The 19,533-nt window shown below is 45.1% G+C and overlaps 2 protein-coding genes across 2 annotated transcripts; both read right to left on the minus strand.

Annotated features, from left to right (window-relative positions):
* Positions 1-9,264: 9,264 nt before the first annotated feature.
* On the minus strand, positions 9,265-11,343 carry LOC105994239 (endogenous retrovirus group K member 8 Pol protein-like). Its single transcript, XM_013027652.1, has one exon. It carries the CDS (start codon positions 11,341-11,343, stop codon positions 9,265-9,267), a length of 2,079 nt encoding a protein of 692 aa, XP_012883106.1.
* Positions 11,344-14,799: 3,456 nt separating this feature from the next.
* Positions 14,800-15,775, minus strand: LOC105994240 (vomeronasal type-1 receptor 1-like). The gene is made up of 2 exons (XM_013027653.1): positions 15,473-15,775; positions 14,800-15,024 (listed from the first exon to the last, which is right to left on the minus strand). The coding sequence occupies exons 1-2, from the start codon at positions 15,773-15,775 to the stop codon at positions 14,800-14,802; spliced, it is 528 nt and encodes a 175-aa protein (XP_012883107.1).
* Positions 15,776-19,533: the final 3,758 nt, after the last annotated feature.

The following is a 19,533-nucleotide window of genomic DNA, read 5'->3' on the forward strand; positions in this document are numbered from 1 at the left end:
AAAAAAAAAAGAAATCAGGGATAAAACAGAAACTCACTCTGAGGTCTCCTGAGTGACTCCAAACTCCAAAAAGATTTTAGTGGCATGGCAGTGTCCAGATCCTGGCTGTCAGAATGGACAAAGAGCCATTGGGCTCTGAGAAATTCTCAAGCAGTGCCTGCCTTTCAAGTCCCCCATCCTCAAGCAGCCTGGATTGCAGAGTCCATTTGCCAGTGTGGCTTCGAGGAACCCAAGTGCCCTCTTCACACTGGGATCTTGCTGACTGAAATCCCAGATGACGAGCCCCCATCTGTTGTAAGGTATCTCAGTCATAAGAAACAGAGAAGCCATATTTTGAAAGGTTGAATTAAGAGTCTTTATTAGAGAGCCAGTGACTGCAGGTGCACGCCTGTCCCAATGACCTGCAGTCCCTCAAATTCACTAAATATGGTCAGAAAACTGAGCCATAAGAACAGGAGCAAAAAGAAAGAGCAGAAAAACAATACCACCAAGCCAGATAAACCAAAATAGAGAGCTGGAGTGGGATGCCATGATTATCATGGGAGAGCCAAGATGCAGCAGACACAGGAGACACAGCACAGAAGGCATGGTGTCATGGTGCCTCAGATGGCCTGGGCCTACATTGTCAGGGTCAGGGAGCAGGGTTACAGGAAAATCAAGGGTCTCCCAAGTTCAACACAAGACTGACTACTGTCCCAGTGGCCACCACTGCCTCCAGGAATTCAGGCATCCCCATCATCTGGAAGGTGGGACTTCTCCTAGCTACTTAATGGAGAAAAAGTGGTACCAGCTAGACCAACTCCCTATCCACAACATGACCAAGATGGCACTGGTTAGCCTCAGCATCACTACTTCAGCTACAAGACACTAGGTAATGAAGAAAAGTTAAGTTTAAGTTCTGTAAAACAGGGTGAAAAGGTTCATCTTCTGGTACCTCTGTTACTGCTAATTAGGCAGCAATTGTACTTTTTCTTATTCATTAGTTGCTTAGTAAACTACCAGTGAAAGATCATTAGGCCTCCATAACTTCAGTGAAATTTCTTATGACTTTATTTTATTTAGGGTTAAGGCAAAAAACTCACAGAGGCAAGTACTCCACAAAGCCAGATACTCCCATGGCCATTTTGTCTCAGTTTCACACAGATTCTTACAGAATACCTTTGATTATATAATAATTTTGCAAGTCTAAGACTAAGAATTTATGTTGGGCGATGGTGGCTAACACCTGTAAACCTATCTACTTAGGAAGCTGAGATCTGAGGCTCATAGTTCCAGGCAAGCCTGGGCAGGAAAGTCTGACAGACTCTTAACTCCAAATAACCACTGGTAATCTGGAAGTGGAGCTGAGGCTGTAAATGATAGAATGCCAGCCTTGAGCATAGGAGCTTAGGGATAACATTCATTCCCTGATTTCAAACACCACAACTCAAAATAATAATAATAATAATAAAACTTGGTTCAATATGTATGCAGTGGTTTACAGCTGAAAAGTTGAATTAGGAGGATTCATGTTCATGGCCAGGCCAGAGAAACAGTTCATAAGACCCCCATCTTAAGTACTAGCTGGGTGTGGTGGTGTATGCCTGTCATCTCATCCATGTGGGAGGCTGAGATTGGGATAGTTGCAGTTATAATTAGCCTTGGCAAAAATATTTCCTAAGAATTTACCTCACCAAAAAATCTCAGCGACTTAGAGAATGAGCTATCCCAAATACATCAGGAAACTCATACTAGGTATATTATGGTTCAGACGGACCAGGCTAAAAAGCAAGGCTATATCTCAACAATAATAAGAGTTAATAGGAACTAGAGCAGAAGTAGAGACATGAAGTAGAGCCATGCACTAGTGAGTGCAGAGTGTGGAGCCTCAGTCCAAGTGCTGCAAAACACAAAACTGTGACCTAACAATAAAATCTGATGAATTGTATTGGTTTAACCAAATTGTGAAAATGATTTTTTAGGGCAGATATAAAACTGCCGAGTGATGCGGATGTCACTGCTGATGAGCACAAAGGAACTCAGTACTGAGAAACATGCACCCAAGAACACAGCTGTGTCCATAAGCCAAAGGCCTGGCTTCCTACTTAGAGCAACAAAAAGAGTGAAAATGGTAGAGAGGAAGTACAAGGAGACAAACATGCTCACCAGGGTCAGGATGGTGCGCATGGCCCTGGCCTCGTGGTCAGGCTTTTGGGAGGGAAGGCGGCTGAGGATGTGCCGGACCCTCTGCTTGTATCTGTGCAGGAAAAGGACCATGAAGCCACTGGCCCACATCATGACAACCAAGCACAAAACATCAGTGGAAGAGATTAAGACCATCTGTGACAAACGTACAAAGGGTTCCGGTGGGCTGGCAGTGCAGTATCTATAACGCATGTGCAGAGTGACATTTTGTTTGTGTCTTGGGCCAATCACTCTCAGAGGCACCAAGCATTTCTAGTGCAAAGCTTTGAGACCTGGAAGCCACTAAGAAGGCAGGTGGCGTTAAGAGAAACCCCTCTAGCTACTCTGTGGAAATACAAAACAACTTTACATGTGGCATCATCTAGGAAACACTTCCACCCAAAACCTGCCATCATGTGAGGGATCCCAGTGGATAAAACAACCAAGTTGTTGGCAAATACCAGATGGCTGAGGATGGGGTCTGTGGGCCTCACCTTCTGTCTGGTGAGGATGGTGTAACTGTAAAAACAAAGGAGACAGGAATTCCCCAGGACCCCAGCTGCAGTCTGAGTGAGGAAGGCAACGCCCATTTCCATGTTAGTTTCAGTCATCTCTTTCATATCTAGAAAATAATGGATGTTATTGTGAAACAAAAAATAGCATGAAAACAAACAAGTGTGAACATGCTAGCCAAGCTGGGACCCAGTAGTTCTAGTGACACAAGAGTATGAGATCTGAGGAACCTGTTTCTAAGCCAGCCTGGGTGGGAAGGTCTGTGACACTCTGATCCCCACTTAGCTACTGAAAAATCCCAAAAGTGAAGCCATGGCTTAATGGTGGAGCACTAGCACTGAGCAAAAAGAAGCTCATACAGACAGCCTGGTCCCTGGGTTCAAGACCCAACCAGCAAAACAAACAAAGAAACAAACAAACAAATAAATAGAAAAAAGTTGCATGAAATGATACACACAAATACTTGATAGAATGTTGATACATCATACAATATCTTGCCTACAATGAACATCTGTTGTTGTTGTTTTTTTTAATCTTTTTGTTATTAGTGGGGCCTGGGTTTTGTCCCTGAGCTTTCTTTTTAGTCAACGCTAGTGCTCTACCACTTTGAGACTCAGCTCCACTTTCTGGTTTTCTGGTGGTGAACTGGAGATGAGTCTCATGGACTTTCTTGCCCTGGGTGGCTTCAATCTAGGATCCTGAGATCTCAGCCTCCTGGGTAGTTAGGATTACAGTCCTGAGCCTGACAAGGAACATTATTTCTTATAATAAAGGAGATTATCTTCGAGAAAAACAGTTAAAATTTTGTAATACAGTGCTTAGTTTAAAGAAATTGGAAGGAAAAGTATGATGTCTTAATGTATCCATATCAGAATTAAATAAGAACAGTCACATATTGTACACAGAAGGAAACACAAGTATTGCAAAACTTCAATTCATAAAAGATATGTTATTAGTTTATTAGTGAACAAATATAATCTGAATTTACTGTAGCAATTTCAAAAAAGAAATCCAAAGAAGCAAGGTGCTGGTGGCTGATGCCTGTTATCCTAGCCACTCAGGAGGGTGAGAGCTGAAGATCACAGATTGAAGCCAGCCTGAGCAGACAAATCTACAAGACTTTGTATCCACAATTAACCATCCAAAAGCCAGAAATGGAAACATGGATCAAGTGATAGAACAGTATTCTTGACTGAAAAACTAAGCAAGAGACTGAGGCCCTGAGTTCAACTCTTAGACTATACATCCCACATGGCTGTGGTTTCTGAGTGGTCCAGACTCTTCAGTGACTCATGGACAATGAGGGCTCTCTATTTCTCAGAGCATAAACAATTCTCAGAGATGTGGAAAAGCATACATTATGTGCTTCCTGATCATGTACATAGATAAGTCTGCCAATGAAATAGAGTTTCCAGTCAAAAGTTTTCATTGGAGGGGCTGGGAAGGTGGCTCAGTGGTAGAGCGCTTGCCTTGCATGCCTGAGGCCCTGGGTTCGATTCCTCAGCACCACATAAGCAAAAAGAAAAAAAAAGCTGTCAGTGGCGCTGTAGCTCAAGTGGTAGAGCGCTAGCCTTGAGCTGAAGAGCTGAGGGACAGTGCCCACGCCCAGAGTTCAGACCCCATGACCGGACCTAAACAAACAAACAACAAAAGTTTTCATTGGAAAAGAATCTCCTGGGCTGGGAAGATGGCTCAGTGGTAGAGTGCTTGCCTTGCATGCTTGAGGCCCTGGGTTCGATTCCTCAGCACCACATAAGCAAAAAGAAAAATGCTGGAAGTGGTGCTGTGGCTCAAGTGGTAGAGCGCTAGCATTGAGCTGAAGAGCTCAGGCCCAGAGTTCAGGCCCTATGACCGGACCCCCCCCCAAAAAAAAAGAATCTCCTAAGCTAGGGAGCAAGTAGCTCAGGAGGCTGAGATGTGAGGAATGAGGTTTGATGTCTATCATGTCACCAATCACTCATTTGCACAACATCTTCCAATGTTTATCATCATATAACATGCTATTATTTTAAATGTAAGGAGAAATCATGTTGGTTCATTACTAATGACAAAAAAATATGAAGTGGTATTAGATCATTTCACCAGAGAATTCCCTACCCTTGAGCACACAAAGCTGTGCTGTCTCCAGTATACCAAGGGATGTGGAACTCCATCAAGACTGCCAACTGAGGCAGGAGACAGGCCTGTGACTCTCACCAAACATTTCTCCCAAACGACAAGACCTGTGACTCATTCTAACCCCACACAGCACACACATTTTACAGAGAAGTTACTTCTACATTTTCTTGATGAGTTACATTTACTACTGTCACTGCCTGAGAAGAATAGCTGCTTACCCAGTAGAAACTGGCTATCAGGACAGAGGAGCAGAGGCAGTGGTCACAGCATGTGTGCTCAGCCAGGGAGCCTCAATATAAAGGCTCAGGACTGCATGATCTCATCTCCTCTGTGGGCATGCTCATCATGTCACCTGGAAGTGTGGTGACACTGTGTGCATGGGGAACAGAGCTTCCCTGTGACAAACACTGGAGAATTGTGGATACTGATGAGCACCACTGAACTTCCATGACCATTTCCAAAAGATGTGACCCTAGGGTTAGGGATGTCCAGGGAATATGAGGAAACTTTTGAAGCCGACCTCCTTAGAAGTGAGTAGAGGAACAGGAAATCTATTGTGTAAGAATGTGACACTTAGAAAATTTATTTGGTGAATTTTTAGGGACTTTTTTCTTTTGTATCCAACATGCAATTTCTCTCTTTAGCAAAACACCACGTTAAAAATAAGAATGGGGTGTCTTTGTCTCAGGCTTGTGATCCCAGCAGCTCAGGAGGCTGAGGTCTGAGGCTGCAGTTTGATTCCAGCTCAGGCAGAAAAGTCTGTGATGCTGGCTTCTTCAATGATGTCAAAAGGTGGCTTGGAGGGTAGGCCACCAGATATAGGAGGTCAGGGAGTTCCTGTATAATAGAGGAAAATATTTATCTTCTGATACCACTGTTATTCCTGAGTACACAGCAATTGTGCCTTTCCTTATTCTTCATTTGGTTAGGGAACTAAAAGTAAAATATCATTAGGAGTCAATAACTGCATTGAAATTTTCATATATCTTTATTATATTGTGGTTCTGTTAAAAAACTCAGGGTCTTTTGTAGGCAAGTGCTTCACTGCTGAGATACTCTCCTGGCCCTCTTTTGTCCATTTCACATAGATTCTTACAGAATACCTTTTATTATATAATTGTTAAAAAAATGATAGAAACAAAAATCTCTGCCAGGTGTTGGTGGCTCTCACCTGTTATCCTAGCTACTCAGGAGGTTGAGATCTGAGAATAGGGCTTCAAAGAAAACCAGGCAAGAAAGCTTGAGAGACTCTTATCTCCAATGAACCAATGGAAAAACAGAGCTGTGGTTCAAAATGGTAGAATATTTGTCTGGCGCAAAGAGCTGAGGGATAGCACACAGGTCCTGAGTTCAAGCCCTATAAATGGCATAATAATAATCATAGTAATAATTTAATGAAAAACGGATCCAAGATATGTGCAGTGGCTCATATCTGTAAGATTGAATCAGGAGGATTCAGGTTCAAGGCCAGCCTAGGTAAACAGTTCATAAGATTCCATCTCAAGTGCTAGCTGGGTGTGGTGGTGTTCACCTGTCATCCCATCCATGTGGGAAGCTGAGATTGTGATGGTTGCAGTTATAAGTAAACTTGGGTGAAATATTGATAAGAAAAAAAGCCTCAACACCTTGGTTCACATCTGAGATCCCAGGTACTTCAGGAAACACATAATAGAAGTATGAGGGTGCAGGCTGACGTGGGTACAAAGCAAGGCTATATCTGAAAAATAACTGAGAAAGAACTAAAGTATGTTGTCGTGACCACCTCGACGGGCAAGGAAGACGCGACCCGGGATTCTTCTCAATGCGGTTTATTCAGGAACCTTGTCTACAAGCTTCTCTCCCGCTTGCTTCTGCCCACTTCTTCCCCCTCTCTGCACCCGCGCTCCGGTTATAAGCCTCCTGGATGGCCAATCCCGAAGTGCCACGTGGCATATACCGATAGGGTTGCAAACATGGAAGCAAACTAGGAGCCAAGTCATAGCCATATAAGGAGTTGTTTTTCTTACAGAGAGCACTCATCACCGGGAAGACGGAAGGCGGAAGCCAGCGCCATCTTTGGTCGCAGCTGCGCCATGCGGCCGCGCCATTTTTGCGGCTGCGCCTTACGGCCGTGCCGTCTTTGGTCGCGGCTCCCGCAGCTCTCCACAGCTCCCCCTTTTTTGTTTTATTAAGCAACAGGTAAGAGTAGAGGTTGGGCCTCTGTCTAAAACATTAATGAGAGGACCTTGCACTGGTCTTCGCCTGAAGGGCGCCTTCCCCAGTGATGACCAGGCCCGTCTGATGCCTTTTTTGCAGAGATGGGATCTTGGGCATCAACCCACTTGCAACCCAACATGCTCTTCTTAGGCTCACACCAGGGAGTGATTCCCAAGTGCAGTGTGTTTGCCTTGCACACTGTACTATTCCTTTAACGTGGCAAGCCAGGTGTAGGGGGACTGTCCGGCCTCAATGGCAGTGAAGGCCTGGACCACCATAGCCATACTCCTAATCCGGCATATGCACCACAGGCACAGCAAGATCACCAATGCCAGGATACCAATAAGGGAGCCCATTCCCACCCACTCCTTCAAATGATCCACAGCTGTCAAAATCCAGGAGGAAACATCTTGTAACAGGGCATCATCCATCCGGGTAGAGTTTATCGCGACAATGGCCGATCGTAGCTGCAACATCAATTGGTCGAATTCCCCCGTCCAGTTGCCTAAAAGATAACTTGACAGTTGTTTAGACAAATTTGCTGCTTAGGTATAGTTATAATACTGAATAGCAGTAATACAAAGCCCTTCATATTTTTGAACACATCCCAGCTGAGCCAACTGCCACAGGATATCAACCTGCTCCTGCACAAGGTCAACCCTTTGATTTAACAGCATCAGTCCTCCTTTTAATTGTGCATTGGCCGCTTGTTGTAAATCCAGAGTTCTGGCTGTAGTAGCCAACAAGTTATTTAAAGTCTGAGCCGTCTGCACAGTATGTGACATGGCGACAGCGGCAGCCATCACACCCACAGCAGCCACAGCTATAGCAGTTACAATGGCTGCAGTGATGGCAAAATCTCTCTTATGCCTAAACAAGGTTACAGCTTGAGAAGCATCTACTGGCACAGGCATTCAAGGTGGGATGTGTGCAACTATAGCTAATGGATACTGAGAACTCCAGCAGGTAGCATAATAGCAGGTTTCATTAGTGCAAGCACATACATCATCTGAGCATACAGAGGTGTTGTTAATTACCAAAAACACAAAAGGGGAAACCACACACACGGGGGTAGGCTGATAGCTAAATACCATATAATTCTTACTAAAATGACAATTGGCACCCACAGTATGGGCAGTACTAGTCAAATTGCAAGTCATGTTTGCTATAAAAAAAAGTGATCTCCTTGCAGCATAACTATAAGCTCGGCCTGCAAGCAACTTCCATTAAGACCACATAACAGCCAATTATTAAAGGGATTAATTCCAGCCCTAAATTGTATACTAGCATTGGACAAAACACTAGGGGAGAATGAAAAACACTCAGACTCATCAGCCCAAACAGCGCGTCGTGATTGGCAACTTGTCCAAGGCCAAGCCTCCCCCATACGGTCAGGGAAGCAAAAAGGGGCCCATTTAGGTTGTTTTACAATCCACAGGTCAGTACTTTAAGCTTTCATAATATCTGCCTAAGACAGTACCAACAAATCCAGTAGCATTTGCCCAAACCTCAGTTGATCCCGGATTCCCATACCAATATCTAAAATAAGCGGCCGGGGAACGAGTCAAGGCCATGCAACTACCATTAAGGGTCACATCACTTAAGCAAAAGCATAGCATGCCCATCAAGCTAATATTTCTAGCTTCACCTATCCCTGCTATTTGTTTATCCTCTGGGTAAAAGGGAAGGTTAAGAGTCTTATTTGTAGTGAAAAATCTAGGGAAAAGAAAGGCATCATGTCTCACGGGCATGGGCCTCGGGAATGCAGACAGTATCCCCCATCTCACTGCCGCCTGTCCCTGTTGGATCATCAGGAGCTGTATGATCAGCAATGCAATCCTTTGTTTCTTTCAGGTTCCATTCATCTTGGACTCGCCGCACAAGTCGTTCAGGCACCCACACTGGATCCGAACGATTCTGAGGAAAAACACAAACAGATCCTCGTGCCCATACCAGCACGGGGTCAGGCCCGTTCCAGAGGCCCGTGAGCACATCCTTCCACAAAGCCGATCCTAAGGCCGAAGGAGTGGAACAGTTATGCCTATCCGCCGCTGAGCGACCAGCATTATCCAAATTCAAAAAATTTAGGGTGAAAAGTGTCATGGCTATTCTTTGTCTTGCTGTAGCCATCAAGGGTCCAGCTCCCCCCTTTTGTTTTATTAACATTTCCTTGATAGTACGATGAGCTCTTTCCACAATTCCTTGTCCTTGAGGGTTATAGGGCAGTCCATGCACCAGGGTAACACCCATTTGAGTGCAAAAGGAAACAAAGCGCTACCCAGTATAGGCCGGACCATTATCAGTTTTTAGCTGTTTTGGCATTCCCCAGGCCACCCACGCTCCCAAGCAGTGAGATATTACATCAGTAGCCTTTTCCCCTGACAGGGGGGTGGCAAGTATAACACCCGAAAAGGTGTCAACAGAAACATGTAGATATTTTAAGCGGCCAAATTCTGGTACATGAGTTACATCCATTTGCCATACTTGTAAGGGTCTTAAACCACGTGGATTAACTCCAAACGTAGGGGGCTTATGGTAAATAATACATCGGGGACACTCCTTTACCACTTGATGTGCATCCGCTCTAGAAAGGGAAAAGCGGCTTTGTAAAGTCCTGGCGTTTACATGAAATTTGGCATGAAAATCTTTTGCTAAATCAACAGAAGAAGCATGGAGCACCCACTCAGCACGAGTGTGTGCATCAGCCAGGGCATTACCCTTTGTCAGTGGTCCTGGGAGGCCTGTATATGCTCGAATATGCATTGGAAAAAAGGGTTCCTTGCGTTGCCAAATAAGGGATTGTAGTAAGGTAAAGGGAGCTAGAACAGAACTGGTAGCCTTTATTGTACCAACCGCTTCCAATATCTTTAAAGCATTTATTACATAGGCTGAATCTGATATTAAATTAAAGGGACAGGGGAAAGCTTTAAATACCTCAATTACAATCATCAACTCAACAATCTGTGGGTTACCAGGGACAAATTGATGCTGCACGGGGTCTTGGTTACCTGCGACGTATACCCCGCATCCCGTTTTGGAACCATCCGTAAAAATATTTATAGCCCCTCCAATAGGCTTTTGGGCAGTTACCTTTGGAAAAATCACTGGATGTTCCTTTACAAATCTCAACAGGGGGTCTTTGGGCAAATGATTATCAATATCTCCTGGAAACATGCATCTCAAAATGGACCAATTATTAATAGTGGCACATAAAGTCTGAACTTGGTAGGCATTGTAGGGAACAATGATGGAGTGCGGATAAACTCCAAAAAACTGTAAACTCTGTTGAACTCCTTGCAGAGCTAAGCCCGCTACCGCCTCAGGGTAATATTCCAGCGCCTTTCCGGGGGAAACATGAGAGTGTAACCACATCAACGGCCCCTCTTGCCAAAGTACGCCAGTTGGTTGGGTCTCAGTGGGAAGAATGCATAAATCAAAGGGTTGGCCATCTTGTAGCCTGTTTAAACAGGTGGCACTTAAGGCCTCCTCCACCCTTTTGAGAGCAAATCGGGCACTCTCAGTCAGGTCTCGTGGGGAGTTTAAATCTCCTTTTAACATATCAAATAAGGGTCTTAATTCATAATTTGGCAATTTCAAATACCCCTTTATCCAATTAATATCCCCCAACAATTTTTGAAAATCATTTAAAGTCTTTAAGTTATCTTTTCTCAGGGTCAATTTTTGGGGCATGATCGACCTGGGATGTATCTTAGCTCCCAGATACTCCACCACTCTGCCTGTTTGTATTTTTTCTGGCGCTGGATAAAGACCCTGTTCCCTTAAGGCAAAAACCAATTCTGCATAGGCCTTTTGTAACCCAGCTTCTTCCTTATGAGCTATCAAAATGTCATCCATATAATGGACCACCCTGAGTTTTGGATGCCCTTTTTTAACAGGAGCTATAGCCCTACCGACAAACAGTTGACACATAGTGGGGCTGTTGGCCATACCCTGAGGCAGCACGACCCACTCATATCTTTGGTCAGGTTCTTCATGGTTACAGGAGGGCACAGTAAAGGCAAAATGCTCACAATCAGCAGAATGCAAGGGGATAGAAAAGAAACAATCTTTTATATCTATTACCATAATAGGCCAATGGGCAGGGAGTGTGGAAAGCAAAGGTAACCCTCTTTGTACAGGGCCCATAATTTGCATTTGTGCATTTATGGCACGCAAATCATAAAGTAATCGCCATTTACCCGACTTCTTTTTTATCACAAATATTGGAGTATTCCATGGTGAAACTGAGGGTCTCACATGGCCCAGGGCTACTTGTTCTTCTACCAGTTTATGAGCGGCTAAAAGCTTTTCGGAGGATAGAGGCCACTGAGCTACCCATACCGGTTCCTCCATCTTCCAGGTAATGGGAACTTGATTCTCAGCGGCCCCTATGAAAAACCCAGCCCATGTCTATCAAGTTTTTGGTGGACATCAATAGGCTCTTTACAGCCTTGTTTTTTCCCAGTCCTTGCCCTGGGCAGTAGCCCATTTGTAATATCATTTCCTTTGAGGTAGGAGAATATTCATTACTAAGGCAAAACCCCATCTCTTTCAGTAAATCTCAACCCCACAGGGAGACAGGCAATTCTAAAACATAAGGCTGGATGTTTCCAGAGTGTCCCTCTCCATCCTTCCAGTTGAGGGGTCTTGCACTTAAATCAGGAGCTTTGGCATAGCCCAACCCTCTCAGGGTTTGTTCTGAGGCCTGTAATGGCCACCCTCTCGGCCAATCCTTTTTTGCAATAACGCTACGATCGGCCCCTGTGTCTAACAGTCCTATAATCCTTTTTCCTTCAATCTCCAGCTCAAGCGTGGGTCTCTGGTCTAAGTCCAGGGCTAGGTACACTGACTCAATTCCGGAGGAGCCAAAACCCTTTTTACCTCTCTCAGACTGTATGGCAGGAAATTTTTCATGTAGGCTAGGCAGGAGTAACAATTGGGCAATTCTGTCTCCAGGGGAAATTGCTACAATGCCTTTTGGAGCTTCTACCATGACTTTAACTATACCTGTATAATCTGGGTCAATAACTCCTGGGTGAATTTTAAGCCCTCTAAGAGTAACGGAAGACTGGCCAAGTAGTAACCCCACTGTGCCCCGTTCTAGAGGACCTTGAAAGTCTGACTCTATTAACTGAACGCCCATTTGTGGGGTTAGTACGAGTCTGGTGGTGGCGCGGAGGTCCAGTCCTGCAGAGCCTGTAGTGGCTCTCCGCGGTTCTTGGGATGCCTCAGGGTAGGCCATCCTTCTTGGGAAATTTCCTCGTTTGGGCTCTCCATTGCCCCATACATTTGCGGGCCCTGGGGACGGGGGCCCCTCTGCCCGTTTTTTGGATGCGTGATGGGGCCCAAGAACTCGCCGTTAACATCTTTGACTGATCTACATTCATTGGTCCAATGCTTTCCTTTTTTACATCTGGGGCACAGCCCTGGCTGTTTACCCGTTATAACTCCTCCAGCCCTTCCGGTTCCTTTTTTCTCTGGGCAATCTCTCTTAAAATGACCAGCCTTGCCACACTTGAAGCATGCTCCAGATGTCACTCCAGAGCTTCCCCCCCGCCTATTTGACTACTGGAGTACTGCAGCAGCAAGGCCTGCATTAGTTAGAGGTCCTCCCAGCTCCCTGCACACTTTCATCCATGCCTCCAACCCTCTATGTTTATATGGGGTAATGGTGGTTTTGCATTCTTTGGTGCATTGCTCATAGACTAATTGTTTTATAAGAGGCATAGCCATGTCAGGATCCCCAAAAATTCTGCCTGCTGCTTCCACCATTCTGGCCACAAAATCTGAAAAAGGCTCGGTAGCCCCCTGCAGGATCTTGGTAAGATTGCCGCTAACTTCCCCCTTATTTGGTAGTGATTTCCACGCCTTAATGCAAACATCATTTATCTGTTGATACACTTCAGGGGGATATCCTGTCTGAGCATTAGCAAAGCGACTTTGTCCTAGGAGCATGTCTCTGTCCCAAGCCTGGTGTCTGTTCGCTTGATTGATGGCTGCCTGGTCATTACAAAATTCCAGCATAAGTGCCCTCCAATCCAAATATTGGCCTGGACTCAAACATGCCCGTGCTAGGCTCGCCCAATCAGAGGGGGTCATGCAGTAGCTCTTTATAGCTTTCACTTGAGCCATGGTAAAAGAGGCTGCAATCCCATATGTCCGAACAGACTCAGCCAGGGACTTAATTACTTTAAATTCTAGAGGCTCATGGAATCTCTGTTGATTATTGTCTTGAAAAACTGGGAAGGCGAGTTCTGCTCGAGCAGTTCACCAAGTGTCCGGGCAAAACGTGTGCCTATCTGCTCCATGTTGATATGGAGGAGGAGCTAAAGGGGTCTGACCAGAAGTTCTTTCTACATCCTCATTAAGTGCAGGTTGGCTTAGCTTACGTTCCCCTTGTTTTACACGGCTCCTTTTCATCTGTTGAATAAGTGCTCTCACTTCTTCCTCCTCTAACTCGCTGGAACTTCCTCTTTCTGATTTTAGCTTGGACAGATCTGGGTATAGTCACCCCCTTTTGCCCTGTTCACTGTCTCCCTTTTCACTAATCGCCTTCTCTGACCTCTCCTCCTGTAACTGCTCCAGTGCTGACTGTCCATTTTCTATAACCTCACAGCAGCTCTGATCCTCCAGGCAGCCAGTAATCAATTTCCAAATGGGGCGGACTCCTGCCTTTAATGTGCCCTGTTCATAGGCAAAGTCCAAATCCCTCCCTAATTTGTCCCATGAGGCTATTGTAAGGCTCCTGGACACTATGAACCAAGGAGCTACAATGTTGCATTCATCAAGGAACCTCTGTAAAGTACCCTTCTTTAACTTTAGTCCTTTTGAGCGTAGTAGCTCTTCCAGGGCCAGAAAAATTGGATGTGACATCGTGGCGCCCATCTCAGTTATAAAAATTTTATTTTTTGTTACTTTCACTTTAGGCCTGTATTTTATTTCTTCCCGGGTTTCCGCTCTCTCTTTTATCTACAGAGAAAAGCCCCGTATTATGCCCGCTTTAATCGCGGATTCCCACTTCACCTGGGAACTTACCCCCGCTCTTGTCGCGTATTCCCCCTTTTCCTGGGAACTTACCGGTGCACCACCCTGACCGCAGAGAGTTCTGAATTCCCCGTACGGGCCACCAGCTGTCGCGACCACCTCGACCAGCAAGGAAGACGCGACCGGGGATTATTCTCAATGCGGTTTATTCAGGAACCTTGTCTACAAGCTTCTCTCCTGCTTGCTTCTGCCCACTTCTTCCCCCTCTCTACACCCGCGCTCCGGTTATAAGCCTCCTGGATGGCCAATCCCGAAGCGCCACATGGCATATACTGATAGGGTTGCAAACACGGAAGCAAACTAGGAGCCAAGTCATAGCCATATAAGGAGTTGTTTTTCTTACAGAGAGCACTCATCACCGGGAAGATGGAAGGCGGAAGCCAGCGCCATCTTTGGTCGCAGCCACGCCATGCGGCCGCGCCATTTTTGCGGCTGCGCCTTACGGCCCCGCCGTCTTTGGTCGCGGCTCCACGCAGCTCTCCACAGTATGTCTCCAGTAATCAATCCCCTACCTACCCTAGCAGTGCAGGGCACAGAGTATAAACCCCAGTGCTGCCAAAACAAATTATGATCCAACTGTAAAATCTACTGTAAGGTATGGTTTAACCAAATTAGGAAAATAATTTTTTTAGTGTAGACATAAAATACCAAAGTGAAGTGGGTGTCTCTGCTGATGAGTACAAAGGGGCTCAAAATTGAGAAGCATGCATCCAGGAATACAGCCGTGTCTATAAGCCATCGGGCTGGCTTTCTATGTGAACTAAATCAAACAGTGAAAATGGCAGAGAGGCAGTAGAAGAAGACGAACATGCTCACCAGGGCCAGGATGGTGCTTGTGGCCCTGGCCTGGTGGCTAGGTCTTTGGGAGGAAATGGGGCTGTGAATGTGCCAGAACATCTCTTTGTGTCTGTGCAGGACAAGGACCATAGAGCCACTGGCCCACATCATGAAAAGCAAGCACATAACATCAATGGAAGAGAATAAGGCTACCTGTAATGAAGTTGTAAAGGGTTGTGGTGAGCCTGTGGCGCAGTAGCTATAACGCATGTACAGTGACATTTTGTTTGTGTCTTGGTCCAGTCACTCTCAGAGGCATAAACATTTACCAGGAGCTGCAGGATCCAGAAAAGGGAACCACAGAATCCAAAGCACTTGGGGAATCTATTAGTGATCTTCCACCAAGCATTACTTTTTATTTTTATTTTTTTGGGTCCGGTCGTGGGGCCTGAACTCTGGGCCGGGGCACTGTCCCTGAGCTCTTCAACTCAAGGCTAGTGCTCTACAACTTGAGCTACAGCGTCACTTCTGGCTTTTTTCTTTTTGCTTATGTGGTGCTGAGGAATCGAACCCAGGGCCTCATGCATGCAAGGCAAGTGCTCTACCACTGAGCCACCTTCCCAGCCCCCCACCAAGCATTTCTAGTGCAAAGCTTTGAGACCTGGAAGCCACTCAGAAGGCAGGTGGCATTAAGAGAAACCCCTCTGGCTACTCTGTGAAAATACAAAACAACTTTACATCCGGCCTCATCCAGGAAGTACTTCCATCCCAAACCTGCCATTGTCTGAGGGATTCCCCTGGATAAAACAACCAAGTTGTTGGCAAAGACCAGATGGTGGTGGATTGGGTCTGTGGGCTTCATCTGCTGTCCAGTGAGGAGGGTGTAGCTATGAAAGGAAAAAAGAGAGGAGTTTCCCAGGATCCCAGCTGCAGTCTGAGTGAGGAAGCCAACCCCCATCTCCATGTTGGCTTGAGTCTAGGAAAGAATTCATTGTATTGTGAGACCAAAAATACAATAAAAACAAACAAATATCTATGACCATGCAAGCTAGCTGGGCACTGGTGACTTATGCCTTTAATCTTAGCTACTCAGGAGCTTGAGATCTGAGCATCATGATTCTAGATCTGAGACTTATGGTTTGACAAAGCCAGCCCAGGCAGAAAATTCCCATGACACTCTTACCCTCAACGAACCACTCAAAATTAGAACCAGTGCTTTGGCTGAAAGTGGTAGAGCAGTAGGCTTCACATTGCATCCAGTCCTCAGTTCAAGACCTTAATAAAAAACAAAAAGCTATCCAAGCCAGGTACCAGTAATCCTAGCAATGCAGGAAGCTGAGTTCTGAGGATCACAGTTCAAAGCCAGTCCAGTCAAGAGGTCTGTGAGAGTCTCATCCCCATGTAATTAAGATACTGGGTCAACTTGTTGCTAAAGTGGTCACTGGCACCATCTTGTCTTTGTGATGAGGGAAGATGAATTCCCACACACAAATGATGGGGGCATCCTAGAGGCAGTGGCACAGACTTGGACAATAGATACTGGACCTGTCAGTCCTGTGCCTTGAACTTGACTCTTGATCTCCCAATGACACTGCTCCATGACCCTGACCCTCTCTAGGCCAGAACCATCTCAGGCTCCATTACGCCATGCCTCCTTCCCCTGCTCTTCTCCAGTAACCATTGTGTCCCAATTCAACTCTCCATAGGAGCTGCTATGTTTTGTTGATGTTGTTTTTCAGCTCTGTCTCCTCTTGCATGCCTCTTTTCTGAAGGTGTTAAGTGTATTTGAGGGGCTGCAGGTCTTTGTGACACAAGTCTACATGCTTTCGTTGGTTCTCCAGTAAGACTCCCAACTCAACCTCTCAAAATGTGGTTTCTCTGTTTCTCATGACTGAATTCCCATACTACACATTTGGCTACCATAAAAGCCAGAAGTTGAGCCATATTGCTTTGAGCAAAAAAGTCCATGCATAGTTGCCAGGCCCTGAGTTCAAGCCTCAGGACCAACAACAATAACAGCAAAAGAATTCCATGAAATGTTATTTAAGATGCATGTTAGTGATACAAACAAATACTTGATATAATGGTGAGACATCAACCAACATCTTGCCTTTAAGGAACATTATTTCTTTTCTTTTTCTTTTTTGTCAGTTGTGGAGCCTAGGTGCTGTTGCTGAGCTCTTGTTTGCTCCAGGCTAGTGCTCTTCCACTTTCAGCCGCAGGTCCTGGTTTTCTGATGGTGAATTGGAGAGAAGAGTCTCAGGGACTTTCCTGCCTAGGCTAGCTTCCAAGCAGGATCCCCAGATCTCAGCTGCCTGAGTAGCCAGGATTAGAGACCTGAGTCTGAGAAGGAACATTGTTTCTTATAACAAAGGAGCTTATCTTGGCCTGTGAATGTGGCTTTGGGGTAGAGTGCTTGCCTTGCATGCATGAAGGCCTGTGTTCAATTCCCCAGTATCTCATAAACAGAAAAAGCCAAAAGTGCTTGAGTGCTAGCCTTGAGCACAGAGAGTTTCAGATATAGTGCCTAGGCCCTAAGTTCAAGCACCATCACTAGGAAAAAAAGCAGTTTATCTTAGATTGTAGGAGAACTTGTCAAACCCCATCATCTTAGACTTTACTCTGAGCTTCTGTAACTCCATTTTGCTTATGACTCCATCTTAAATAAAGGACAGCTCCTCTACCTAGTTCCTTAAGGTTTGACATTAAAGATATAGTTATCCCTTGTTCCCTGTTTCCTTTACAGTCTCTAGGTAAGGATCATAGAGATAGTCATAGAAACAGGTCCTGTTGCCCTTGCTTGAAGCTTGCTTACAGCACTGATTAGTGTCTGTAACGTCCTGCTTGGTTTGCACCTGCAGGAAAGAACTGTGAGGGACTCTCCACCCTGGACTGAGAAAGGGGGTGGGTTTTCTTCCTTTTTTTTTTGGGTTTGACATTGGGCTTGAACTCTGGGCCTGGGTGCTCTACCTCATCTCTTCAGCTCAAAGCCAGTGCCTACCACTTGAGCCACAGTGCCACTTCTACTTTTCTAATGGTTAATTGGAGATAAGAGTCTCAAGACTTTCCTGCCTTGGCTGGCTTTGAACCAGGATCCTCCGATCTTAGCCTCCTGAGTAGGTGGGATTACAGATGTGAACCACTGGCTCCAGGCTGTGTTTTCTGCTTTAAAAGGGGCCCTGAAATCAGGCTTGGAACTGCATTGGGAGACCACAAAGCCATATTGGGGTTGCTGGCTGGCTAACAAAGACTTTTATAGCCTGTACTCTATGTCTGCGAGGTCTCTCCTGGTGGTCCTCCCCACAACAAGAGAAAAATAGTTAAAACTTTGTAAAACAACACTTAATAAGAAAGATGAAAAGAAAAGGGCAATGTCTTGATGTATCCACATCACAAATAACAACAAAGACATACTGTATACAAAGGATACACAGAAACTGCACAATCTTCAATTTGTTAGTTTATTAGCAAAGAAGTATAGTTTGAATTTACTCTAGCAATTTCAAAAAAGAAATCCAAAGAAGCCAGGAGGCTGAGAGCTGAGTATTACAGTTTGAAGCCAGCCCAAGCACACAAATGTACAAGATATTTTATCCACAATTAACCCCCTAAAAGGCAGAAGTAGAAGTGTGTCTCAAGTGATAGAACAGCAGCCTTGAGTGAGGAACTAAGCAAGACACTGAGGCCCTGAGTTCAAGCCCTTACGCTGCACATTCCACATGCCTGTGGTTTCTGAATATTCGGGGCTCTTCAGTGACTCAGGGAGAAGAGTACTCTCCATCTCTCTGATCATAAACAGTTCTCAAAGATGCAGAAAGGATGGGATGAAGTGCATTCTGCTCCCATACATAGATAAATTTACCCATCAAATACAGTATCAGGTCAAAAGATTTCATTGAAAAAAGAACAACCTAAACTATACGTTGGAGGCCCATGGCTGGTATCTTACAACTCTGGAGGCTAAGATGTCAGGACTGAGGTGTGGAGCCAACCCAGGGAGGAAAATCGACTTTAATCTCCAAATAACCACTAGGAAAAAATAAAAGTGATGCTGTGTAGAAAATGGTGGAACCATATCCCTGAGTGAAAAGCTTAGGGACATCACCAAGGAACTGAGGATAAGTCCCATAGCTGACAAAAAAAATATCCTTCAGTAAGATGCAGGGGAATAAGAGAGAAGCAGAGCAAAATAGAAAACATTGAGGAAAGTGGCTGGAATGTGAATGACAAGCCAAAGTATTTTTAACTAACTAGCTTCTTACATTCATATCATAATTTGTCAGGTCACAATTTCTTCTTTTGAAAAATCTCTTCCAATGCCTATCATAAAATAATATACTATTGCTTTAACTGTAGGCAGAAATCACATTGAGACATTACTCATGACAGCAAAGTATGGAGCTGTGTTAGATCATTTCAGCAGAGAATGCTCTACCCCTGAGCACACAAAGCTGTGTGTTCTTCAGGTTATGGAGGGATGTGGAGCTGCACCAAGACTGTTAACTGAGGCAAGAGAGAGGCCTGTGACTCTCACCAAACATTTTTCCTAAAATTCAAGACATGTTCTTCATTCCAACCTCACACAGCACACACATTTTATAGAGAAGTTACTTCTGCATTTTCTTGATGAGTTCCACTTACTACTGTCACTTGCCTGACAAGAATAGCTGCTTACCAAGTAGGAATTGGCTGTCAGGACAGAGGAGCAGAGGCAGTGGTCAT

Source organism: Dipodomys ordii, unplaced genomic scaffold (genome assembly GCF_000151885.1).
Source record: "Dipodomys ordii isolate 6190 unplaced genomic scaffold, Dord_2.0 Scaffold105, whole genome shotgun sequence".
Lineage (NCBI taxonomy): Eukaryota > Metazoa > Chordata > Mammalia > Rodentia > Heteromyidae > Dipodomys > Dipodomys ordii.